At 38.0% G+C, this 27,312-nt stretch overlaps 1 protein-coding gene across 1 annotated transcript in view; it reads right to left on the bottom strand.

Moving 5' to 3' along the window:
* The window catches only part of LOC104020875 (guanine nucleotide-binding protein G(q) subunit alpha), a 137,972-nt gene that overhangs the window by 71,819 nt on the left and 38,841 nt on the right, over nucleotides 1-27,312 (bottom strand). The window contains exon 2 of the mRNA XM_087741589.1: nucleotides 21,047-21,231. Coding sequence (XP_087597715.1) covers nucleotides 21,047-21,231 — 185 coding nt within the window. The remainder of the gene's footprint in view (nucleotides 1-21,046; nucleotides 21,232-27,312) is intronic.

Here is a 27,312-nt window from a genome sequence, read left to right as displayed (position 1 = left end):
GCCTTCCAAGATCTTGCAAGGTGCTGCCCAAACTTGTGGAACAGTTTGTTAGTCCCCATACGACCTATGAACACTCCAGCTTCCAGCGGTGTGTGCAACTTCAGAATAGGGAAAATAGAAATCCGCCGAGTAAATGCACGTGTAACTGATACAAGACTGCTGTGCTATACTATTACAGCACAAAACCTTACTCTTTTTTTATCACCAAACTTGAAAGAGAAAATTAGGAAGTGTAAGAAATTTATCTACGTCTGTGTTGAAGATTGTTGTTTGTAGTATGTTTTCAAACTCTTCATATATTTGAACCTTAGAAATGAGGGGTTTCCAGCACCTCCCTGGGAGATTAGAATCTCCTCAAACACAACCTAATAAACCAAAAAAATCCTACACTTCTAAATTATCTGATTTCAAAGACATGGAAAAAAAAATCATTATGATCTTCACATATATTCTAACGCATCTATAGTCCAATCTTATAAAAAATTTGAGCATACACTTTACCAGAAAAAGCCTACATACTTGGAACTATGTCTTTTTATTTCAGAAGATTTATTAAGATAGTTTATATATTCAGTAAGATCCTGTTCAGCCATGCTGACTGTAAATGTGAGGTTTTATGGATATATTAAGTATCTTTCATATATTACTAAATCTAAGTTATCTGAGGGTAATTCTGAATACACTGGAAATTAATGAAACATAGTTCAATCCATCTATGTTTTAAATCTACTAAGTGCTTATTCATGTTTTGTACCACGGTAAAGCCAAGGCACAGGAACAAGAAACTTCTGTCATTTTAGAGCAGCAGATTGTCCACAGAAGCTTCAAATCTCGGCAGACTAAGACATGCCAACATAGCCCCTAGCTCCAGACAGGACATTTCTGAGGGGGACAGAGCACTGCATGTGTTTGTTGGTTCTGGTTTTAAAAAAAGATTTAGTGAAACAGTGCAAGGACAACACCTGCTGCATTCCAGCAGGAGTTCTTCCCCAGACTACTTCCCGTGCCTACCAACTAGGAAGCATACTTCCATATGATTAAACACCACAAGACCAACAATAAAGCCAAACGGAAACACTGTTAAGTGTTGTCAAGCTGTATGTTTTCTTTGACCTGTATACATAGTTTGGATCAGTTTGCAATATGTTATTTGAATAAAAACTGAAGGCCATTTGTACAAAAAACTTTTTTTTCCTTGCCTTCTCACTCCTTTTATTTTTGGCATTTTGGAGAATCACAGATAAACTTAATTTTTGCTTTGTTAAGTATATAGACTGCTATTTGGCTGAAAACCAGCGTGAGGATAATACTAGCCCTATTACCCATGTGCGTACTCAACAACAATCTAACGATCAGCAAGAGGACACGAATAGATTACTGTGTGTATTTCTACTCCACTACCAGGCAGGCTGGGGACCTGACAGGACAGGGCACGGGGCGACGGCACAGGGGACGATGTCTAGTGACACTGCTGAGCAAAGTTACAGTATTGTACAGTACAAGCCCACAAACTCCTGTAAGACTTCTAATTATACCCTTTACCCTTTTTTTTTCTCTTTTTAGTTAGCATTTCAAAACATACTATAATATACACTATGCTTATTTTCATGAGGCTCTGAACAGGAGTGAGTTTAGTGCATATGGCTGCTGAATTGCGTAGAAGTTAACAGATTCTGAAATCTTCTCCTGAATTTTACGCCTTAATTTATATGAACTAATGTTTTTTTTCTTACTTCCTGAACATTTACTCATAAATTCCCTAAGCACTACTACAAATCATGCATGCTTTAATATATGAAGACTCTGGCATGTTATTTTCCTGTGTAGCCCAACATACAGTTTTTTACATTAACTGGAATTTGGTCCTAACTTTATTTTCATTATTGTCTTTCTCATACAGCATACAGTGCTGAAAACTTTCTCTATGCTTTTAACTGATACCATCCAAGATGGTGATTTTTTTATTATAATTGTGACACATTTAGAAACAAGTTAATACAAAATTATTTTAGCACAGGTCATTTAGGACTGGCATGGTTTTATCCAGTCTGTTCCAAAATTACTTTAACCACAAATATTTAAAGCAGTGTGGAAAAAAAAAAATATTCCCACAAAAAGATTTATCTGAAGGTACACAGTCATTGATACATTTTTTCAAAATAGCTTTTCAAAATAGCTTTTTATGAAAGAACTGCAAAAACTGCAGTACTACATTCCCTTTTAAAAATGCACATGAATGTCTATACTAATAAAGACAAACATTATAAAACTTCCTAAGACCACTATTAATCAGTGTTAGCAAAACAGGATAATCAAGGAACAGTATAGTCCTCCAGACCCACTGAGACAGACCTTACCCTAATAGGTGACCATTATAACCCATTTCAGTCATGAAAACAGCTGTTATTATAGCCTCATGACTGTTTGGCCACCTGTATGGAGTTTTCTGACCTCTGCCTAACTGTTTGCAATGATTTACTACATTGTTGTCAAGCTAAGAAGTAAAAAAATTACAGACTGCTGCAGTGGATCCCCTTCAGTGCTGTCTCACACCTAACGCTCACACAGGTCACTGCCTTGTCCTCCACGTTACTGCCTCTCACATCAGCATCACAAATACCAGAGCCCAGATTCAAAACACCCTGCTTTTGATTTCTATAGGGCTCCTTGCTTCTCACCGAAATGAGGAGAGCCTGGCATCTAAAGGCTTATTTGAATCTAGAACACAGAGCAAGTAGAGCTTACAGAAAAGCAGATGGAGTTTGTGAACTAAGGAGGTAATTGATGAAGCGTCCTTGACGAAGCATCTTCTGCCTACTGTATTTACAGTGAATGGAAAGTGGTCGAGAAGCGGTTTCATTGACACTAGCAATATATTAGGCACAGACACTTGCACGGACTTGTTCTGTTATAAAAGCAATTGAATCAGAGGAACAATGGAAAGGCCCCCCCACCCCCAACCCCTGCATGACTGTACCTCACTATTTACGTCACAGTGCCCGTGTATTATGGTGAAAACCTGCTTGGTTTATAACAAGGATCAGCCACTTCCATAAATCTCCTGAGCTGCTTGTTTTGGTTCAGTTTTCAAGGCTGTTTCATGAACAACTTGAGCTCTAAGTGAAGTACTATTACTTTGCTTGCTGCCTCCTTTTGTATTTACAGAGATAACAAGCATGACTCGCACGCATATTGGAACAGTGCTGTCTTCCTGAGTTAATGGCCAGAAAGCTGAGTTGCTCGTGCTGCTGTTCATAGCTCTGTCAAACACCAACAGAAGGAATTCACAAGTTTACGATCAGCCTCACCATTATTTTTTTCAGCAGTGGTCATACAATTAAAATACTATGCTAATTGTATTCTGCTGCTAATGCTTAAGGGAAGTTATGAAATGCAGAACTGTTGTTCTTCTAGACTTGAGTTCTTAAGGAGGAGGAAAACCTAAAACATGGCCTGAGACACCCATCAAGAGACTCATAAACACAGAGGCTTTTGAAATAAAGGCTCCTTCTTCTCTTCCTACATTGAGCTGGACTGTAGAGGCTATCACTTTATAATCAGAGCTTAGTATAAAGGGGAGTCCCAGAAATTCCAGTCTAGCACCTTTAAAATATATAACAAATAACTACGAGAATACCACCTTTCCTTCTCCAGCAGCTATTCACTGGGTGCTCCAAGACTTTACAAAGAAAAGTATTGCCCATTGTAGATTTGTGTTTGGTTTTTTCTTCTCTTGTAATTATTATTTTGTTTAGTTCTGGCTCATTAGGTTTAGTCTCCCTGCTAAGCGGAATAGACAAAGAGTCAAAATGAACTGGTAGGTGAATGACTGTGACATGGAAGTTATATCAACCGCCAGAAAGTGTGTGACTTTGCCCGGTAACCAGCAAATCCCTCCCACTTACTTCAGCTACTGGCTGCACAGATTCACCGTTTATTTTGAGCCCCAGGAGCAACAACAGAAACAACAACAACAAAAAAAGGTATCACCATACTGAAATTATACACTTTACTCATCATTATAAGATTTAATTCAATCAAGGTCTACAATAAGTTTTCATTTCACAGTTAGGAGATGGAAAAGTAATGAATGAAACAGATAAAAAAAGAACACACTTAACTAGACAGTGACTCATCAACAACACAGCTATGCGTTAAGTCACAGTAGTTATTCCTAGTTAGCTCGCCATCAAGTATCCAAACCTAAACCCAAGGACATGAGTATTATTCCTGAAACAATATGTTTCTGGGGAAGGATCCCCATAAAGAGTTGCTGTCTATACAGACTTTAAAAAAAAAAACGATCCTGTTAGTAAACATCTGCCCCTCCCCCCCCCTTTTTTTTACCCCTTAATTAAAAGGGAAGCTATTTCAGCAGTTACATCCTTGGAAGAGGACTAATATTAATCAGTTCAGGCAACATGATTTGAGATGCTTATCTTTTTTTCTCCCCTCACAGGTAGTAGAAACAAGGGAAAAGAGAGAGTAAGGTAGCACAAGCATAAGGACCATGCCATGGATTTATATGATTAAGGAAAAAAAAACATTAAATATACTAAGTCAAAGAAAAGTCACAGAATATTCCACTGTCAAAAGACAACACTAACTGAATTTCAGTTACTTACTATTGGCAATGTTTCTCTGGATATTTGTTTCCCCTTTATTTTCCATTTCAGTGAGTAAGATACTCAGCAACATTAACCGTTCTTGCTCCTCACGGGCTTAACAAAGAAAAGCCTCAGAAAATGGGCAAACTGTGTCTTACAAAACTGTTCATCCAGCTCATGAAATTACTTACTGAGGCACAGCCTGAAGCCTAATTTTAATTGGCTCCTATATTATAAACGCACACTATAGAAATAAATAAATCCACAAGTTTCTTGAACAGAGATTTTATTACTGACAGCACTCTGCATATTGTGGATTGAGACTCAGCCTTAACACCAAGCATAGAAAAGATGCATTAGTCCCCTAAGGGGAGGGCTTTAATGAGTCCCACACTTTGGAGAGGAAGACAATCAGCTAGAGACCTGCCTTTTAAACTTTTCAAATATGTTGAGCCCAATTATGCAACCTTCATTCATGGTCATGAATTCTTACATGAATGATCTGGTATTAGTCTGAGCAAGTGCTGATCAACATGATTAAGAGGACAACCACTGGACTCATCATAATTAATGCTGAGTCATAAATGCCCTTGGGGAAGAAACAGAAAAATAATTATAGGCCAGATCTAGTTCAATTTGTACTACAAAGTTTAAAGATTTCTTCGAATACTTGCTTAATGCAGTTTTTTCAAGAAGTTTTTTACATGAGAACTTCCACTAGACTCGTAAAGCATGTTTGGAAGGATACTTGGTGCCAAGAGGGAGATGCCTGCCGAGTGAATAAATGGAAAGAGCACTTACATTTTTGGTTACTATTTCAACTACATCTTTCATCTTTATTGCTCTGTTGAGGAAAATGAGTAGCAAAGCCTTTCACCATCTCTGTCTAATCTGATATGCAGGTACTGTGGCTCCTGGATGAGTGGCTAAATACTACCTAACTGCCAAGCATACCTCCTACAGGAGATAATCTGTATAAAATCAGAGGCAAAGGGGTTTCCATGAGAGAAAGAGCTCGGGGGTAAACTACCCATTCCTGTTAACTGCATGCAAATCACATGGCAGCTGAACCACAGGCTGCTGGCCTGGGTGTTGGTTAAAAAGAACCATAAATGATGAGTAGGTAATTGCAGATTAAAGACACAAAAAATGGGTGTTTCTTGAGCCAAGCTTTTTTCCTAACAGAAGCAGCTTAGTCTGCTTGCCTTGCGCACCCCACTCTGTCAGTGCGTCCAGCTTAGCTGACCTATGGACTACAGATGATGTTTGTGCGAGCGTACTCTCTGTATGGAAGTCACATGCCCTATAAATACACGCTGCCTAACAACACTGACAAGACAGAGGGGGTGGAGGAAAACACTGGTTAGCTGAGTCAGACTCTTTCTGGAGCAAGGCTGGCCTGGCGGTGCAACTGAAAAGAGCCATCTTCTCAGAAGTCTCATTGTGCTTTCACTGTCATCTACCAGGCACAAATCCACTTCTGTTAACAGCATTCAATTAGAAGAGCTGGAAGATGAGGCAAATAAGCTTTGCCTTCCTAATTGTTGTGCCTGACTTCTATTCAGTTGGAAAAACCTTCTGTTTTCATATAGTGATGGTGGAAGGTTAAAAAGCAAGTTAAGGGCATTAAAAAGAGGAGAAGAGGTGGTAATGCAGGGAAAAAATAGGATGATGACGGAAAGCATTAGCATTTATTTATTACAAATTTATGATGCACAATCCTGCAATTTCCGAAATTAAGCCTCATTTGTTACAACTTCTCACAGAAGACGGATTTGCTAACCCTAACAGAAAAAGAAAAAAAAAAAAAAAAAAGAGAGTCACTGAAAGCAGAATTACAAGCCCAGCTATACGTCCTCTTGTTGAATCCAGATTTAGGAATAAAAACATTGACATCAAAAGCCCCTCCCTGTGTCTAGAAACTGCTAGTACAATTAGCAACGTATTAAAAAAAAAAAAAAAGCTTTAAAATGCCATCAGACATATTTCAGTAAAGAGTAGAGATTTTTCTTTTTAAATATTTAAAAGAACTGATGGCAGAAGTGGCAGCATTAATTTCATGAGATTAAAGGAAATTTATTGCAGCTTGTCTTTTGACTCTTCAGGGAAAAACTGCATTTGTTGAAGCTGCATCTATTTTATATAGCCAATATTAAAATAAAAGTATTTTTGAAGCAAAGTTCTTTAAAAATTGCCTTACTTACAAGTTGAATTGTAGTTAAATCACTGCTGTTTCATATCCAGAATATGGAATTTCACTTCTTAAAAGTAACTTTGACACCATTAAAAAAAAAAAAAAAAAAAAACAAAAAACCAAACCAATAAAAATCCCCCTGATAATGTGTGCAATTCCCATTCAGAGACTAGTGAGAAGAGACAGGTAACAGTTTATACCTTCAATCTCAAAACAAAGATGAAAGCGTACATCATTTTTTACCAGGAAAAAAAAAGGCATTTTTCTATCCTGGTTTTGGTGATAAATGAGTAATATCAACAGGTAGACCACTTTCTGATTTAGCTTAGGGAAATACTTTGTTCCTTGTTTTAACCAGCGGAAGGCATATTTAACTACCTGTAGTATCTGAGAAGCCAGTGAATAAATGTACGTTAAAAATTACTCCCAAAATGGGTCTGGTATTGACTCACTGACATTTTCTAGAATGTTTTATTGTTGCATGTGAGGTCTGAGGTCAAACCCAGAAAGCCGGCCAAGCAATACACACTCAACACACTTAATAAAGCTGGTGGGGTGGTGGGGGGTGGCGGGATGGAGTGGGGCGAGGCGGCAGGGAGAAGAAAGAGTTAAGCATAAGGTCGTGATATATTATCTTTATACCCTCCTGACTGTTGAAGCTTTTAGTTTGAGGCACTACTCCAAGTTAAGTGAGAACATCCTCCAGGCTGACCTAACTTTCATCAGCCTGCTAATGGATCTGGCAGATACTACTCTGCTTTCCATACTTCATCAAAGCCCATGGTGGTCTAATCACATCTTTGTACACTCACAACATGAATACTGCACGGGACTGGAGGTAGGTGTGGAGATCCCAAGGCTGAGCATGCGTAGCATATGTCCAAAAACCCTGCAGACGATTATCTGAACCAGCTCCCACGTATGCAGAGCATGTATTTCTGTTTGCCTGCACAGTGGCACAAGGCACTGAGCCACAAACACATGATTCCAGTATTCACTTCTGCAATCATACAGGTTTTGAAGCAACCCCAAACTAGTATGATTAACACTTTGGTACAATGATGTTATAAAGGGAGGAACAGTTTTGTTTCATACAGAGGACAAAAAGAGGAAAAGAAAGAGACAATTGCCATACTCAAATTCATTTTCTTAACGTTTTCTAAATTTAAAATAAATAACATTAATTTAAATGCTGTGGGATCCTATCCAAGATCCATATTTAGGTCCTTAGATATGCTACTCCAATTTACTTATTGGCAGCTATGCTAGCTATTAAAATTAAATAAATTAAGCACGTAAAACAAATCAAGACACTACTATAGGATATTTATATCAAATTACGCAGATTTAGGAAGCATATTCAACACTTCTGGTAAAGCTGACTTTCTTGTGGCTGCATGAGCCAGTGAAAGTGAGATGGACTGGAGACAGGATCCCTACAGCCTACCGCAGTTCACCCACACGGGTGAGAGAACCTAGCCCAAAGAGACTGTGCAGCTCACGGTGATCCACAGCGGCACGTGCTGGGCATGCTACTGCTGCTCTTCATTCTTGACTCTGTGCTGTAAACCAGATGCAGGGTCATCCTGGGACAGCTGCTGCAAATGGGGCAAGGGGTGCAGAGCCTGGGGCAGAGGCTGGGTGGAGCCACGGTCCAGCAGGCTGGGAAGGGGGGGAGGAAAAGCTCTACCTTTGAATCATCTCCCAACAACAGCTTTGAGCACTTTTTCCAGCACTGTTCTTCATTTTAAAGTCTAGTTATTAATATTTCAGGCCTACCCATTGGTCTCTGAAGGCACAGCTCTCCAGATAGCAAGATGCTGTAAGAAGATGATAGACAGCACAGACTAACACTCAGAATGGCAAGACTTCCCCAAAACAGAAGAAGCATTTTAAAGGGCGCGAGCCTTTCCCTTATTCTATAATTGGTTGTGCTAGGAGAAAAAATTCTATGAAGTGCAGAGGAAAATGCTTTGCTCAGTTACTGATTTTATTTATAAACTGTAACAGAGCTGGCACCCATAACATATCCTAACAGCGAAGATTTATCCTTGTTACTTTCATTACATTCATCTGCTGATGCAGTGAGGCATAATTAGGAGATGCAGACGAATACAGATGTCTGAATTTTGGGTGCAGTAGCGTTCTGGTTAAGTACATTTTTATTCAGCCTTTCAAACTATCTATGAACTCCAGTTTCTAAGACAAAATTACTTCATAGTAAAAGCATGCATTACATTTTTGCTCATCGTAAGGAAGAGATAGTTACTGTCCCTTCTTTTCATGTAGCTTACAGAAGGGATGTTTTGTATTTTGTGCCATACCGCCAACTGCAGACCAAAAATTATGGCATTGTTTTCTGTTCGGTTCCTCAGCCACTTGGAAATACTTAAGTTTTAACAAGCACTGTAGTAGAATTCCCTGGTACTCTGCAGCTGGTATAACTCCGTCTCTGCAAAGTGGGTGCTGGAAAATGCAACTACATCAGGAAGTCTGTACTCCACAGCCATCTTAACCGCATTTTGTCCAGCTGTATGAAGCTATGTCAAATGATCCCATCTGATTAATACCATGATCCATACTGCTAGAGAAAACTAAGACTCTCCTGGGAAACTCATCAAATTTCAAAAAGTCTAGAAGTTCAAAAGGAATATGGCAACCGGGTAAAAAACACAGCAGTATAACAGTTCTTATTATCCTCCTCTTACACTCTTCAGCAGAATACAATTGAACAAGATCTGATAGGGAGAATACCCAAGGTGAAAGAAGAAAAAAAAAAGGGGGGGGGGGGGGGAAAAAAACCTTAACATGAAGAAAGAGATCTAATCACCAAATCTAGAACGTTTAAAAAAAAAAAAAAAAAAAAAAGGTGTTTAGAGAAAAAGCTTATTTGGTGCGCTATTGAGAAATAACTATGTCATGTTCAAAGAATAATGACTTCATGAGACCAACACCAGAGAAGCATTACTAAACAAAACTATCTTCAGGGATTAACCCTTACTTTAAAAGTAGGTTCTTGACAACTCAACCTACATATTAGCTATATCACTCCCTTCATATACGTTTCTACCAAACTCCCTCCAAGGCATATTTATTTAAATTTCCTCTCATTTTGGTAGCTTCTTTGAGAAATCTAATTTTCATTCCTTTCCCAAGAGGGAAGAATTCGTAAGATCTAATTCTCATGTAGTTTAGACCAGTAATGCAGGACACAATGAAAAATTGCATTAAAATGTTGACCAGCCAGAATTTGATTGCATTTTATTTTGGCAAGGTTTCTGTAGATGGTGTCTGTTTCAGTGCACCCAGGCAGTTATAACATCTGCTTGGGATGCATTTATAAAAGGTTGTTTTCTACTGCATATCCTAGTCAGTAAATGATAAATCAAAAAAGACCTACTGGATCACAGAAATGCATCCCAATGCGAGTTAAGGAAGTAACCCTCTGAATAGTACTGACTTCAATGAAGAAAAATTAAAAATATTGTATTTGCAGTTTTCTTCTTTGTCAGAGGGGCAAAACACCACCCACATTGCTGATTCATATGGTATCATCAGACAGCAGTGCACAGGAACCTCTACAGGAAGACCACAAAAGATGACGAGCGCCCAAAAAGGGACAGATAGGCAGAAACATACCAGTAAGAGCACACACACACCACTGGAATCAGGAAACGATGGAGCAAGCAAGCTACATCTTCCCTCAATCATTAATATTAGATCCTCAAAAATCTACTTCTTTAAAATGTACATTTCTCTTCTGCAACAGAGATGAGGAAAAGTTATGTAATTTTTCACAGGAGGGAGTTGCTGTTTGAAACATTTTGCAATGCAGTGAATGAGTACTCTGCTACGGCAAGGGCAGCCAGTGCAAGTCATTGTTTTATCACACAAGCAGGACGTGAGCTACAAGGCTGTAGTGCCATGCCCCTCTCTGATTAGGATGGCTTTATTTATAAATACTGCCCTGCTGAAGAACTTTTGGGTTGAAATGAGGCCTTTCACAATGAGTCTAATAATGAGGTCGCACACTTTGTTTTGCCAGTCAGTGGCACTAGAACTACCCACAGGTGAAACTAAAAAATTCCAAGACTTAGCTTGGAAAAATGCCAACAGATATTTAGATTCCTCTCTAAAAGCAGGAAGACTTGGGTTGCAAGCAGTAAATGAACTATATACAACACAGTATCATTACATGAATTCTAAAAGAACACGCTTCTAAAAACTAACAAGCCTACACAAATAGACGTAGCCCCTCTAAATCGCAAAAGCGTCCTTAGAAACTTCCTGACCATACTCTAGAAGCCCCCTACACGGTCTATCTTCTCCCTTGCAGAAATACCTCACTTACTCTCAGTGTGCAGGCTCCTTTGCAACTTCTGAGAAGATCTGTCCATTCGTGCCTTCCTCAATTTCCTCGTATGTATCCTTAAACACCTTCCCTTATGAGCAAGTTTGAATCAGACAAGTGACTCCAACATTCTTTAATAAAAATCCATTTTATGCTGCAAACACCACAATACACACATGCACCAATCGAACGTTCTTCATGTCTTTTAGTCATGTCTCAGTCCAATACCGATGGCTCATCCATCATCATCAAAGAACCACTTAGCTTCTTTTACTGCAGAAGACTTTTCAGAAGCTGCTTACGAAGTGGCAAGTGGTTGAAAAAACTCCAGCTTTTTCAAAAAACAGCGTAAGTATTGAAGTTAATTTCTTCCCCAAATTGTTACTGCACATCTAAATTAAAAAAATCCATAAAATATTTTTGAAAAATGTCACCACATTTCATTCTGTCCCATGCCCTTCTTTTTATTTGCAGACTACTGGCTGCAAGAGAATTTATAATATCCGGTATGTTTTTGCACTGTTTTGAATGGCTTTATTTTCAATCCTTCATTTTTACTCATTCAACTTTTCAAAGGTCAGGGCAGTATTTAAAAGTTCAAGCAACAGAGAAAGTAAAAGAAAGGAGGAAAAATAACTGAAGGAAACCCATAAACTTCTAGGTTTATGAGAAAAAGTAATTAAAGCTTTACTGCAAAAAATTTCAGCTTTCAAGAAGTCCTTTTTCAATCCAGAGTCTGAATGAAAGCAGCTTTAAAAAAATGCATAGCGTCAAAGGAATCATATAAAAATGTACACTAAAAGTTTCTAAAAATATTCTGCCCCAGAAACCACAGTTTTATCTGATTACATGGGTTTATGAGTGAGGGTAGAAAAAAAAGAAAAAGAAGGAAAAAAAATTTTAAAAGAAAAAAAAAAAAGAAAAGTCTACCCTCTTAAGAGCTTAAAATTGCACAAGATTCTTCCTATTTGACTGTGATGGGTGCCTTTAAGAAGTGAGTTTAGCTTTCAGAGGCTGACACAATGAATTAGTCTGGCCTTAGTTTTATTCTCGAACTATATTTGTACATATGCTGTTATGGCTTAAGACACAGAAATGTACGTTTTCAAGGAATATCATCTTGATTGGTGCCCTTAATAAAAATAAACAAACAGTTAAAAACAAAAGCAACAAAAACCCCCTCTTCCAATCCAAACTATATATTCTCTTCTGTTACTGAAAAAGTAGGCTGGTAACTGATACTACCTTTGCATCTACACTCAGTTCAGAAACAATAAAAACTGCAGAAAAGTGCTATTATATCAGAAGAACTCTTAAAATTCTTACCTGGGGCACAGATCCTGTTTCCGCACAACTACAAGTTGCCAGTGTAGTCTGAGGCAATACTTTGTGAATCTTGTGGGTGTAAAAACTACTGAATGTCTGTCTTGTACTCAGCAGATTTCTGCTTTAAATGATCCTTGAAGGAGCCTTGAGTAATGGGTGCTACCATGTTTCTCCAGTTCCAAGCACCAAGTTGAGTAGAACCAGCAGTAAAGAAGAAACTACTAGGCTACCTCAAAAATAATCATAATCAACTAAATAGGCACTAATACAAGGGCATACATGAAAAATTTAATTCCCACTTTGTTCTAAAGCTCTTCACAAATGCAATATGACGTAAGGTAGCCCCACAAATGGTACAGTTAGAAAAACACGTCTGCAGTCAGACTTTCCACAATCAAGATGATTTTTTTCTTCTACAACATGCAGAGTAAGATCTCTGTAGATTACAAATAGATACAGACTAGATAATGACTCAACATTAAATCCCATCCCTCTGTTTTTCTGTTCTTTGGATAAACAGAAACAAACATCAAAATAGCCATGAAGTGGTGTAATTAACCCCAAAAGCCATGATAGGATTTATGAGGCTTACCTAATGACTATGTCAATAGCTTTTGCTCTGTGGCACATCCCCACCGTTTCTCCACCCAGCATACAGCTGTGCTGGAGTCCAGGAGGGAGGCAGGTGTGCCCAAGGCTTCCTCCTGTTCTGGTGATAGGCAGTTACCTTTTCATCTAACCTGTACAATTGGCAGCAATTTGTTTATGGTTGAAAAAAATAGCTGGATAAAGACTGGAGACCAGATGCAAAGAACATCTTCACACATCAAGAGCAGTCATCTACCTGCTTGTACAGCCAACGATATGTACAGAGGGCTTAAGTTCTCAAACCAGTGGTCACAGTTTACCAAACAAAAAAAAAAAAACACCAACACAACCAACAAACTAAAAATAGAGAGCACCTCCAAACACAAGCGACTCAGGGGACAATTTCCATTTCGGAAATTTTCAAGTAACACTCCAAACTAGCAAAACCTGTACATGCAACCTATTATTACACTGTATCGACAAATTGGCTTAGAAGGTTAACAGCTGAAGAACAAGCCAAATTTTAGCTCTAGCCGATAGGTGACATTAGGAAAAATGGAAGGTCATCATCATGAAACAACCTTAATTAACAAGAAAAAAAACTTAATTGTAACAGCTTTTTCACAGTATCACTTGCCCCACCCAAGTACCCACAAACTCTTATATATGATAGGGACTAAGGAAATGGGGAGACACGTGAGAGGCAGAGAAACGTTAGGAAGGATTAAAAGCAACTCTTGGTAGTTACAACCCCTCCAACCCAGTATTAAGCTCTCTTTTGTCATGCTTGAGCCTGTTCACAGAAGTGACTTGCTCACAATAAACGACTTTCCTACCTACCCAGTATCTTAGGTCCACCGTAACATTAAACAATCTACAGTCAAGATCTGTACACTCTTTTGCCAAAGCTGAAGCACGCAACCGCAGCCTTGTGTTTCACTGTTATAAAAGCTATTAGGAAAAAATTAAAACATAACACAACTAATGTCATGCTTAGATTTCCCTTTGCAAACCTCCTCTTCCAGAAGCAAAACACTGGACTCTTGCCTTATGCCTCACCTCTATGTAGTCACCCAAAGTGAATACAAAGTCTAAGAGTAGAGCTACACAGGCCCATAGTCTGAAAACAGGTAGGCATGTGACTGGACTGATGAAGCGTGAATATGTCATGGACTCTTCATGAGCGGACTTTATGCCTACTTTAACCAGGGAGGAAAAAAAAGAGCAGAATAAGCTTTCAGAAAAAGTAGGGAATCAAAGAAATGATGTGAATAGCTCTGTCAGGCAACACATCTCACAATACAAAACAAATTATCCTTGGGAAGAAAAAAAAGGGGGGGGGGGGTTTCTGGTTTGTTATTTTGAAACAACTCCTTTGCTTAACATTAGCCTATTTGCTAAGCCAAAGTTGAATTTTATTACAAGACAAAACCTTCTTGCATCTCAGATGTTATAACTTTTACCACACAGAAGTGCAAACTAAACAAGAGACTGACAAAACCCGCAGAAAAATATCATCCATTTTAGCTGAAGATTTCTTAATCCATTGCAGTAAATCTTATTTCAAGCAACTTTTAGTGTGTTACTAGAAATGAACAATGAAGACATGAGATTTCAAGAATTTTTAGTCATTCTACATAATATAACCAAAACATAACTGGATCCGAGTTCCCCAGAAAAGTTTCCTGTAGGAAGGAAATATTTTCATAAAGTTTCAGAGGAAAATATGACAAATATTTCAATCTGAAATTACTTCAGAAATACATGCTGGATAATCTTAGCATTCTTCTGTAGAAATGAATGAAATAATTAGGAAGCTATTACTGTTAAACATAATGATATACAAGTATTTCCTAGAGGAAAATATTTATGTATTTTCTGTATAAAATTATATTGTATAAATACCTATATTTACATAACTGTTGTTAATTATAGAGAAAGCCAGAACCTTCCAAGAGTATGAAATCTTATTACCTTAAAATAAACGCCAAACTCCTATTTCATACAAAAGTTGCCCTGAGCATATTTCACGTTTTCACTGACAGAGAGCACACTCACGTGAATATTTCCTTTCAGACACACAATATGCTCTGCAAGCAAAATAAGTAAGCAACAAATATATCTGAAGTAAAACAGTCAGTAAGACAGGAAACAAAAAGAAGCTAGAGGTCTGTTTTCTCATATTTATGGTCCTTTATCCAGTGTATGAGTGATCACAAAATCTACAAGAATCTGCCAGCATTATTACCACCCATTCATTCTCCACACTAGCAGAAACAGTAAAATGGTGGAACTAGAAAGATCACAGACATCACACCCCACATGAGTGCTTTTGTATATGACTTATCACTTCCCATTAGCAAAGGGCAGTTAATCACTTAAAATGTTGTATTTAAAAAAAAATAAAAAGCTTCACTTAAAATGAAATGTAAAAAGAGGAAGGAAGAAAACTTATTGCTCTGCCAAAAGAATAGCTAAAATTTAGTTTTCAAATTTATGTTGAACTACAGGCTAAGACAGTTACCTCATTTCATATTGGTGAAATTACCTATTATTTTACTGGGGAAAAGTGTTCATTTATCTGTATGTTTATTTTAAATAAAGATATTCTCAGCTCTTCATGGGAACATTCAACCCTGCTTGTCTAGCTTACTTCTGATACACAATCATTTTTTCCCCACACTTGGAAAAATATCTAGAACTCATACTTCTTTTGAGGTAAAGTATGAAACAGTTAAGCAGAATATAACAGAGGAAACAAGCAACTTACAAATCCATTGGAGCAAGTCAGAAAAATACAAGAGATCTCTGCTCTAAACAGAGAGCAAGCAAATGAGTGAACTGGTAGAAAGAGGACAGGATGTAAATTATTACACCTATGGGGTTTTGGGAGGTTTTTAAGAATTTTATTCAAAGGAGGAGAAAGAAAACAGCAGAGAGTAGGACAAAATGGTTAAGGCCACCGGTAAGTGAAGACCTGCCGAGGTCAAATGTACGCAAGACTGGAGAGGTGCCAGAGAGAAAGGCAGGGCATGAAAGGAGTAAATGACTGACAGAAGGAGACTGAAAAAGACAAGAAAGACAGCTGGGGAGAGGCTGAGATCTGGTTAGGATTGTCAAAGTCCCCATGAAGGACTCTCTACGAAGCGCTCACAAGGCAATTGTTCATGGCTCTACTGGAGCCCCTACAGCTCACTGATCAATGTTCCCACAGGAGGAAACACAGCTACCAGGGAGACGGGTTTTACTTCACATTATGGCTCCTGAAAAAAAAAAAAGCTATCTTCAGTTCCTGTATCTGAATACATGTTGTTAAAAGACCATGATATTTTAAATCTAACTATACTTTCTTCCATGTTGGCCAGCTCTGCAGCAATCTGTTTCTTGCCAAAGTAACGCATCTGGAGCTTCCCGGTATTCGAAGCATTTAACTCTTCTGGCAAGGCTCCTATTTATTGGTTAACTTTTCTTTGTTTTTGAGTGCTTGGAGAAGAATATCTGAGAGTACTTAAATACTAACTGAGCACTACAATACATTAAATACTAACTAACACTATTAGTATAAATCTCTTTCTTGTAACCAGCTTTAATCCCTCTGCTCCAGGTTTGAGATGCTGCAGAATACTGCTTGTGCAGATGGCACCATTTGGGTTTCTGCTTGAAGAGCCACTTGATTATCCCTGTTCCAAACCAACAAGCATTTCATTTCACCATCCCAAGAACATCATTCTTGCTTTTTAAAAAACACAAAACAACAAAACCCCAAAACATACGCCCCCTCCCCCCAAAAAAGCCAGAAATCCCACACATTCTGCATCACCTGACAATCAATAACCCTCCCAGTGTTTGCACGCTTGTGCTCTGGTTTCAGTCCTTCACACTCTTTGCGTATCAGGTGAAGTGTCTGCAGGAGGCCCCTTCCTCCAAGCTCGGTTTGTTCAACGTCAAATTTCACCAAAGAGATCTAGAACACTTAACACCCCCAACTGTTTACCAGGTATAAAAATTTATACAATCTGACTCGTACCTACTCCTGTTGCCCTACTTCCGTCTGTGTTTTTATTTGTTTGCTCCACTGGATTTATCTGACTTGCTAACAAGGTAAACGTGGACTTGAAGATAATGCCAGTAAGATTTTGGACTTTGAAAGCATTTCCAATATCTACTTATTTTTACTGCAAAACATTCCCCAAAGGGAATAGGCATAAATACAGCAACAACTTCAGCAGAAAACACTCTTAGAAACTTAATAGCAAATGTCTAGGTCTACAATAAAACTTGCTTTTATGTTTTCAGCCTCTTTAAAAACTTTCTGGTAGCCTGTTCTGTTACCCTTACTCACATTAGTTATCTTGTTATATTTAAGAAGTCTCACAGGAAATTACGGGCATAGGATTCAAGTAAGATTTCCTGCCTGTTAATCACCATGGAGCGACACCTTCCTGATACTGTCTGCTAGAGCAGAGAGGCAACTTGTCTTTTTGAAGTTACGGTGAACGGGAATAGTATAGGTTAACAGTGGTAGTCACTGTTTAGTATAGTAATAGATTTGGTAGAATTTCTTAATGACAAAGCGGGGGGGGGGGGGGAAGCGACCCATGTATACTCCTCATCTTCAGCAATATTAGACATGTAAAAAAAAGAAAAGGATAGGAAAGGAGAAATGAACACTACATTATCTAAAGGAAAGCCTCCTAAGCCATTAGGAAAAACACTGGGAATGTGAGAATTTAGACGATTAAATGAATGGTCTTTTTATTTCAGTATTTGAAAGGAATCACGGAAGCATGGATACACATTTCAGCTTTCTAAAAAGACAAATCGTAAAAAACATAAACCTGTATTTTAGTTTTTCTAAAATGTGCATTTGAATATCTGTGGTTGCATGAGTTAGTACTGTACACTCACAAAATTTTGCAAAGACAGGCAATTTTGAGAATTGCTTATGAACATTTCTATAAAAAACTTAGGCGTTCCCATATTTCATAAAATACCTCTTACTCTAAAATTCAAGAGCCATATGAAAACTTCACAACTTCTAGTTAAAAAAATAAGTAACGGAAGCACAATAACATTTACCCAAAAGGAAACTAAAAACCAGTCCATAAGCCACCATTTCCTATGACAGACAAATTCCTAAGAGAAGAGATCACCCTCACCCATTATCTTAAACCTCATTAGAGCTCATATTCTGAAGTTTAACACGAAAAAGAAATGTCTCATGTTATTATGCTCTACCATCAGTTCTGAGATATTACATTCTAAACACTAATAGTTACATTTCTCAATCAACTTTCACTACTCTGGTAATAAATCTTTCGAAACAGTTTATTATAATATAGGACAATACATTTCAGTCTCTGCCTCTTTAGTTATATTGGTGACTATGAAGCCAACACAACTCCACAAGAACTAACTTGCTAAACTTCAAACTTGTCACTTGCTACATTGACTATATTAAAATAACCCAACCTAAATGTTGTTGCAATGTTGTACACCACACAAAGACCAAACTACCTACTTAACTAATTTTTTGATATGAGAACACTTCAAATTCCAGCAGCATTCAGAGATTTGAAACTCCAATTTTAATAATTCCCAGCTAATGGTAAGAAAATTGGTATAGTAAGAGAAAAGTATTTCTATCGTAGCCCCAAAGTCTATCACAGAACATGAAGAATTTGACAGAAAAATGGTCACTTTTCTTTAGGCCCAACCACATCAATACCAGCCTGAGCTGCAGTTTTCTAAACTATTGTGCAAAACAACTACTGTGCTAAAAATATGTTATTACTCAAACTTTGAGATATTCTCTCCAGAGATAGGACTTCCTGATAGGAGACTCAAATTAATAGGAAGTGCCCTTCCTGTGTTTTCTAGACTGCTAGGCTAATAAGTTTGTTTTCAACGGCCTTTAAAAAAAAAAAAGAGCAGATTAACCAATTGATTGGTATTCACTGCTTTAAAGTGTAGTAGCCTGCAATCTTCTCTACTCTGGGACGATGCTGTACCAAAGTTTGGTTTCCCTTGCATTTCCGAAGGCATTAATACAGGAATTGCCTTGAGACCCTGTCAGTTGGCGACTTCTATTTCACTCTGCACGTAGCACTATTAGAAACTGATGGGAATGCTTGTGAAGGAGCTGAGCACAAAGACAGACTCCCACTTTCAGGAAAGTTATTTTTATATAGAGAAAGTGAACAGCTCTGGCTGTGTGTATACAGCTATGCCAAACCTAACCGACCCACTCCAACTATATAAAAAAACTATATAAATTCAGCACTCTAACTTAAAAAATAACTACAGAACATATACTCCACAGTATAATACAAGGAAAAAACTTCCTAATTTACAATTAGGATTTTTAGATATGAAGGCAAAGTGACAATCAATACCAATTTTGAAGAAAAAAATGATTGCGCTTTACAATCAACTAACTTTTGAGGTCAGTATGCTGTATGCTTTGCACACAGCAAAAACTTGGAGCCAAAAGGCTGAAATACACATACAAAACCAGTTTTCTTTTCAATACTAACTACACATTTGATTTTGATTCGTGAGGGATGAGGGAAAACTAGACAGCTTCAGCACACAGTCAGACTAGGAAGTTCAACAGTCTCTTTTTACCAACTAGGACAAGTTTTTAAAAAACTTTTCCATGTGCACAAAAAAACCCACCCACCATTAAAGAAGGTTAACAATATGGATTTTGACAGACAGGATCCTCCTGACTTTCCACTGCACAAACCCAGGCTCCTGCAAGACTCTGGTTATTGCAACATTACATGCAAATGGAGAAACAAAGCTTCTTTAACCTGGTAATAAGCTTTATCGTTCCAACTTCTGAATTAGATGCCTTCAAACATACAGCAGTTCAATGCTAATAATTAAACTTCATATACATAGACGCAAAAGATTTTCATCTTAACACAAGTTTATTTCATCCTGCCTTCCCCAGTTAACGGAAGCTTACTTCTTTATCATAAATGTCCCTGCTCTTTGATAGTTTCTGATATTAAAAAAAAAAAAAAATAAAAGAACTTTTGAGTAATTCATCAGAGAAAGTATTATTTTCATCCAGGATTACTAAAGTATTGTTTTCATCCAGGATTACTAAATCATCATTAAATACTCTTTCACAAGATTGAAAGAAAGGTGAGTCCTCCACTTGTGAGAGATCTTAAACTCTCTGCCTGACAAAGTTGCTGATAGTGGCTCAACAGTGAAAAATCAGGACAAGTTCTCAGGAACTGTTATCAAACAAAGTCGTACTGCTCCTGTGACAAGAAGTGGGAGTTATAGCCAGGTAATCCTGTGTCTTACCAGGTATTTAAGTAAATATTAAACATTTCATTCGCCTTCATGAATGCTTAGATTATTATTTTTTTTAAATTTAAATATAAAGAAAAAGGGAAAGAAGTCAGGCTAGTCAGAGATGAACCTTTTAAAGATTTCAAATGTATTTTGTCCTTTTGAATTTCAGTAACAGTATCCATCTCAAAAGAATCTGACTGTTTTAAGGTCTCATGTCGAAAATTTTATTTCGCAACATGTTCACGCACAAACAGGTATCCTTACCTATTTTTCTAATAATTTGATTTTTTCTCACATGTACACGGCAAACCTTAAGCAGTAAGGTTCTGCTATAGATCAGAAGAATGGCTTAACTGTGCTCTGGCCAGAGGAGGAAAAGACAAGGGGTAACTAAAGTGACAGCCAAACAGCAGCCTGCCATTAAACCTCTGCCCTGTGCCAACCCCCCCAGGCATCTTGTTAAGAGGAGCTCTCTTGTTAAAAGCGGCACCTTTGTGTTGTCGAAGCAGTAAAAACGGCAGTGAACTAAAGGCAAGACTGGAAGATGCCTTCTTCTTCTGAACTTTCAGTATAATGTGTGTGACATGATTTTTTGGAGACCTTCAGTATATTTCCTAAAATAAAAAGAGGAAAACCTTCAGCTGCAGAAATAAACAAAAATCTCACCTTGTTATGTTCATACTTGTATGGGATTTTGAGAGTATCCATGGCTCTGATCATGGCCTGCATTGCTGTAAATATATTCTGGTACACCAGTTTTGTAAAGCCCCTTTTATCTTCATCAGAGTAACCTGATCCATGAATGATTCTCATCTGCTTGATAAACGTGCTTTTGCCACTCTCTCCTGTGCCTGCAAGACAAATAAGAAGGATATACTTTAGCCACTGGACACAAACATGACTTTTTTTGCACAATGATGATCACTTTTTTCATGCAGGGCTGAACAGCGTCAAGTGGTGCTTGCAAGGTAACTAGAAGACCCAGTGCAGTGTCGAAAAGTAGCATCAGTAGCAACTGAAGTACCACTGAATTAAAATTTGCATTTTGATTTGACAACTAAACTAATGAGTAAAACAAAACTCCAAAATATACATATAATGTATGACTACATATGTAAAGATCTTCCATTCTTGAAGATAGAATTTCCCAAAGCATCTAACTTCAGGTAATTACTAAGAGACATTTTATCACAAAAATTCAGGACTTAAGAAAAAAAAAAAATGTATCTTCCTTGGTCAACCTTCAGGACATTATGGTAGGCAGTGTACAATAAATAGACATGTTTGTGTTTTGGTTTGGTTTCTTGGTGTGGTGTTTTGGTTTTTTTTAATAAAGCAAGTAGTGTAACAATTACAGCCCTGCAAACTTTAACCTCAGAAACATGCGATATCAGTGTTAATTAAAATTTGGCTCATATTCATTAATGGGCAGTCGTTCCTTCCTTCCTTTAAATTTCTTCGCGTCTTTGTACTTTGTACTAGAAGTAGTTCATTAATGAACATTTCTGAGTATTCGTCAATTTAAAGTTAAGATCTGCTTGTTGGAAATTTCACACAGGATACATCACACAAGATTTTTCCTTTGCTCCAATTCAGTGAGCTCATCCTCTGTGACCAGAAGAGCTTATCTATATTACTCCTGTGTTTGCTTAAAAGGAGGAGCTGAAATTTGAAATGAACAGTTGCGCAGCCACATAAACCTTGTGTTCACCCAGCTACTCAGCCTTGCAGGAAACAAAATGCGTGCACCAGGGTGCACTGCTCAGCGCTGAACTTTCCAGCCTTTCAGCCTGGGTTTTATTTTAATCATTGCTGTAAAGCTTTCATGCCTCATGCCATAATTCTCGTGTCCCAGGACAAAGGCAGCCTTACACCCCTTACACAATGTTTTAGGTGTCTTGTCAGAGAAGTGTGTTTCACAGCAGCGCAGTGCAAGGTTAAAGCAGCGACCCTTAAGCATTTCTGAGATAGCACACACTGCAAGCTGAAAGCCTCTAAAAGGTTTTGCCTTTACCATGAGCATCATTTTGAAACCTTCAGTCCCATTTCCCGCACTCACAAAACAAACTTCTAACACGTCTTCCTTACACACACATTCCCAGAAAATCAAGCATGATGTTACATACCAACCAATTTTACTTTCTCTGGGGAGAAAGTGGTTACTATTACAATGAAGAAGAACGTGCTCTGAAGCTGAAAAGTGAGACCAAGCCTGCTTCCACCCTCAGCCTTCACGGGGATCCTCAGCCTGCGCTGTGGTCAGCAGCACAGCGCTCCGTGCAGAGGCCACTGCCTAGCCACCAGGCTGAACTTGTGCCACACAACCTGAAGAATTCATGCTACCCAGGCATGGGTCTTTGCAGAAAGGGTGATGTTGTACTGGGTCAATGGTATCTGCCTGTCTGCCAGTTCACCAGAATCAGAGGTGAGATCTTTACATTTCTGCAATCTACCAGTGAGGAGAAAACATTACTTCCCTTAAGACTGTACTAAACTACAAACCTAGGCAGTATAGAACTATTACATAGTAAAAAATAGTTTAGACTACCCTTAAGACCACCACAGTTTTTCTCTTTTTCTGAAACCTATGAAGCAGAGTTATGCCCTTACATATAAAGTAAAACAAAGTGCCACATCACATATTTTTTAGTAATTCTGCAAATACTGTCCAGCTTTTCTGCAAGATACGTCACATGTAGTACAAAAATCTGTTCAACATGAACCTATGAAGCACAGAATGGTTACGAGATGCCTTTTTGACACGATTAACTCTTTCACTACAGATTCCATTTTAACTGATGTGTAAGAAAATAATTTCCACCAAATGCCTCTGAATCAATGGAACAGAAAGTGACTTCCAGGTTTAGTCCTGATACTTCCCTACATGGGAATCCAGATTCCTTCAAAGTCCCCTTAAGCAAATTTAGCATAGAGATATGAAGAACATGCTTGTATTATCTACTCTGTTTTAAAACTTGAAGCTTCTAATTCTTTCAATTCTTTATTGGGAGTGTAGGTAGCAATTGATATCACACATGATAATTACACACAAGAAAACGGTGGAAAAGCAATCTGCATCACGTTGAGAAGACAGTATTTCAAATTATTTACACCTTGAATCTACAAAAACCATAATATGTAGGAAAACAAAATTAAAACCCAAAAGAATCTAAAATGTAAGTCTGCATCTTACTCAGTTTTATGGTTCTGTAACTGGGTGTCGCTGTACTAAGACTTCATCAGTCAAAGACTAGTAACAAATTATAGTTGGAGGTCTAAAGACAAATAGATACACACACACTATATGCATTGTATTTACATATAAAATTTGTATAACTGCCCATATATATATATATGAAAATGGTATCTCTCTCTTTTTCAAGGTCATCTCAAAGTTTCCTCAAGTCTGTCCCTCCCCAGGTCAATGCTTAAAGCTACTTTCTTGTGTCTGCCCACAGACTATTTTTCTGGTTAAGCCAGCGGCAACGATGACATTTATAGTCCTCCTTAACTGCATGAAGCGTGACATGCGCAGGGGCAAAGTGTTGAAAAGCATCCTGGTGCAAAAGGAAACCATGGAAAATTTGCAGCACAGAATGCACGAAAATAGGATACAAGAATACAAATGACAGATAATAATAAAATTTACAGGAATGCCCCAAAACTACTAAGAAGTGAAAATGTTTGTTTTCAGCACAATATACAGGAACTCACAAAAACTTCACAGTGATGGTTCCTCTTAGATTGTTACAATCAATGACAGAAAGTAAATATTTTTATATTGTTGCTGACAAGAAAAGCAGGCAAAGAAAATGTCAAGTTTGTTTTTTTTTTTTTTTTTAAACAGTGGCATCAAATCTTTGTGCAAAAAAAGTCCTGTTTATGTGACAACTACTTAATAGTGACAGCACACCATTTACAAGCATGTCACTAGAGATTTTCTCGGATACTCCTCCCCAAACTATAATAATTGGAAAGAAAACAAGCAATGTTATTTACTATCAGAGAAACAGGGAAAAATTTGGCGTAATGAATTACCAGGGTTAGCTAAGTAAATCTGCAATCATTACAGCATTATTCCTGGTCAGGAGTGGGATTTTAAACTACCACTGTTACAGCACTGAGTCAAACCTAGATTTGATTATTTTTATATATTTTTTGGCGTTTAAAATCCCATGACTGGCATTATAAGAAGATCAAGACATTGACTGATACGCCACCAACTGTGCTTTCTACAGCCTCATACATTACAGAGCAAATTAAGAAATACAACTTGGCAATACATGCCTAAAATCTTATCTATCACCATAATAAACAAAACCATCACTGGACAACAGGCTGAACAGGACTGTGGTTTCTGTTTCAGCTGGTGAAAAGAAGGAAACTTTAAAGTGGATTAAAAAAAAAAAAAAAAAAAAGAAAAATCCACGTGTCCTGGGAGGATCTGAATGCCTTACAGCTTCTGCTAACCACTGCTTCTACCACCATCATCCCAGGAATGATGCTGATCATCACGCTGATACATCTAGCTGATACAAGGAGAGAGCAAAGGTGAAATGGCAATGGAGCAGATCAACAGGATGGACCAAGGTGGGATACAACTATACCGAGATCAATTTTCTGCTGGCTGCCATTGCACATTTAAATTAGTCAAGACTTGGATCAGTTCTCTGAAGCCAGATGAATAGTGTCTTCTCATCTGTCAGAAGACAGTTGAAGGCCACACAACATATCAGAATCTCAATAGTACTACTACTACTACCACCATCCTCTCTCCTTATCTTTTAAAAACAGCGACTTTCAAAAAAAACCCATGATCCTCATATAACCCTTGGGTGGTACTTTGGAGAGAAGTCAATGGTGTGACTGGAAAAAAAAAAACAAACCGAACTTCCTGATTCAAGCACATAGTATGGTTGGTCATTTGACCTTTTTTTAAAAAAAATTTCTTTCCAAATTAAAAAAAAACAACAACTGATGAATGAAAAGAATTAACTGTCTTCTAAAAGCAGTAAAGAAATGGCTCAAATAGTGATGAATTCCCATTCAACTGTGGCATAGAGTATTATCAAAACTCGTAAGAGCTTATCATCTTACAACCTGGCAAATCTCTGAAGACCTCTCCAAATTTTTTTCTTCAAATGGTAACAGCAACAAATATTACTGCATCATCAAGAAGTCTACAACCAGAGATCTGAAAGTCCCCCCAGCAGTGTTATCTCCAAAAGCAGAACCAGGAAGGAAGTCAGGTTGCTTAAATGAAGCAGTAATCCCTTACGCGTGTGCTTGCACACGCATACATACATATCGTGCATAATTTATTGTATTATTACTATTACTTCTGGTGCACATCCTGCAAAAATGAAACTACAAAATGTTGAAACACAACATTCCTTGCCCTGTAAAATTTACGGAAAAACTTAAAACATGGATCATTTTAAATAGGTGACAGTGCAGCTACTGGCAGAGTGGCTTCAAAACTCACGTGGTGGCCGACAAGGAAGACATAGGAGACTGATTTAAAAATAGTTCAAAACTAGAAACCTAGGCTGACAAACTTCTCTTTCACATGGGTGTGCAGCACATACCTGTACTTGTTTTTGCGTATCCCTGCATTGTTAACTTAAATAAATCTTAAGTATAATATCTTGAGTGATTAAACACAAGGCTGTTTTTAAACTAAAACAACAAAGATGCCATTGTCTAAGCAAAATCCGCACTGGCATCTGTTAAGACAAGAAATGCTGCTAAACTACGCCTGACACTCTGTGTTTATTCTTAAGTTCAATCTATGAAAAGGCAAGGGGAAAAAAGGCTATATTTTACTGTTTGAAATTCTGTATTTAAATTAGATAGAAAAGGACATTATTAACATTTGAGAAAAAAAACAACCAACCAACCAACCACACACACTGGAATCCACTACTTTGTTTAACAACAAAAAAGCAGCATTGAAATCCACTACCCTGTTAGTCACTATCCACATACATTTACTGAGAACCGTTAAATCAACAGTGTGTGCATTCGCAGAAGACTGGCTTTTAGCTTGGGACTCAATGGCAGAAAGAAGCCCAGAGATACCTGGAAAGTGAAGATTCATGGGTCAGAGTGGAGTCAACATCCTGTGCAGACTGGGCACAGCCTCACACTTCTATCTGCTGACCATTTTTCTACTTGCAGTATTACTATACCTACACTGTTTCATCAAACATTTACCAGAAAAAGCAGTCTGTTGTGCACTGTCTCACAGATTTAACGAAAAGTGCAGAAATCAACCTCATCAGGTGTTAAGGAGTAGAGTAACTCCTATGAGTAAGAGCTAACACAGTAATAGAGAGGTGACACGAGAAGAAAAATATTTGATTTCAACTATAAAGTTCTATTTCACTTGGAAGAGAGTTTTATGTCCTCTCTGCTACTACTAATTCAGCTATAGAGAAAACAAAAAATATGGTTTCTTTTGTTGCTGTTCCAGCAGTGGAATGCAGCAGGATCACATTTCTGCTGAAACCAAGTATGGCCTTATATGAAAACATAAAAACTGTGCAGAATTCAGGCCTTGGACTGGCTTGGCTTTGCAGGTGCCAAAATATCCAAAATGTATTACAGAATGCGTGAGATCATCCCAGGAGCTGAAGCAAAGGAGCCAGTCTGTCCTACCACTTGGAACAGCGGCTTTCAGGCTTGCTGTTGAAGGCCGCTGTCAGCAGGGACGTCAGGCTGGTAAAGCCTGCAGCGAAACCCCCTGAGGTGGAGGTGAAGCTCCCCAGCTCACCCCCTAACACCTCTATGCAAGTTCTGGAGCAGAACTAGAGTTATCTCTTCTCCATCACAAGGCGGCAGCGAGGCTAGTGAAACAAGCAGGCTCCCAAACAAACAGCTCTGCCGATCTGACGTGGCCGAGCACCTACACAGACAGGTTCCTCACCGTG

The sequence above is a fragment of the Nipponia nippon genome, unplaced genomic scaffold (assembly GCF_047370975.1).
Source record: "Nipponia nippon isolate SJK-2023a ecotype South Korea unplaced genomic scaffold, ASM4737097v1 scaffold_8, whole genome shotgun sequence".
Taxonomy (NCBI): domain Eukaryota; kingdom Metazoa; phylum Chordata; class Aves; order Pelecaniformes; family Threskiornithidae; genus Nipponia; species Nipponia nippon.
The sequence above is the reverse complement of the archived record's forward strand: the minus strand, read 5'-3'. Positions and strand labels throughout refer to the sequence as shown.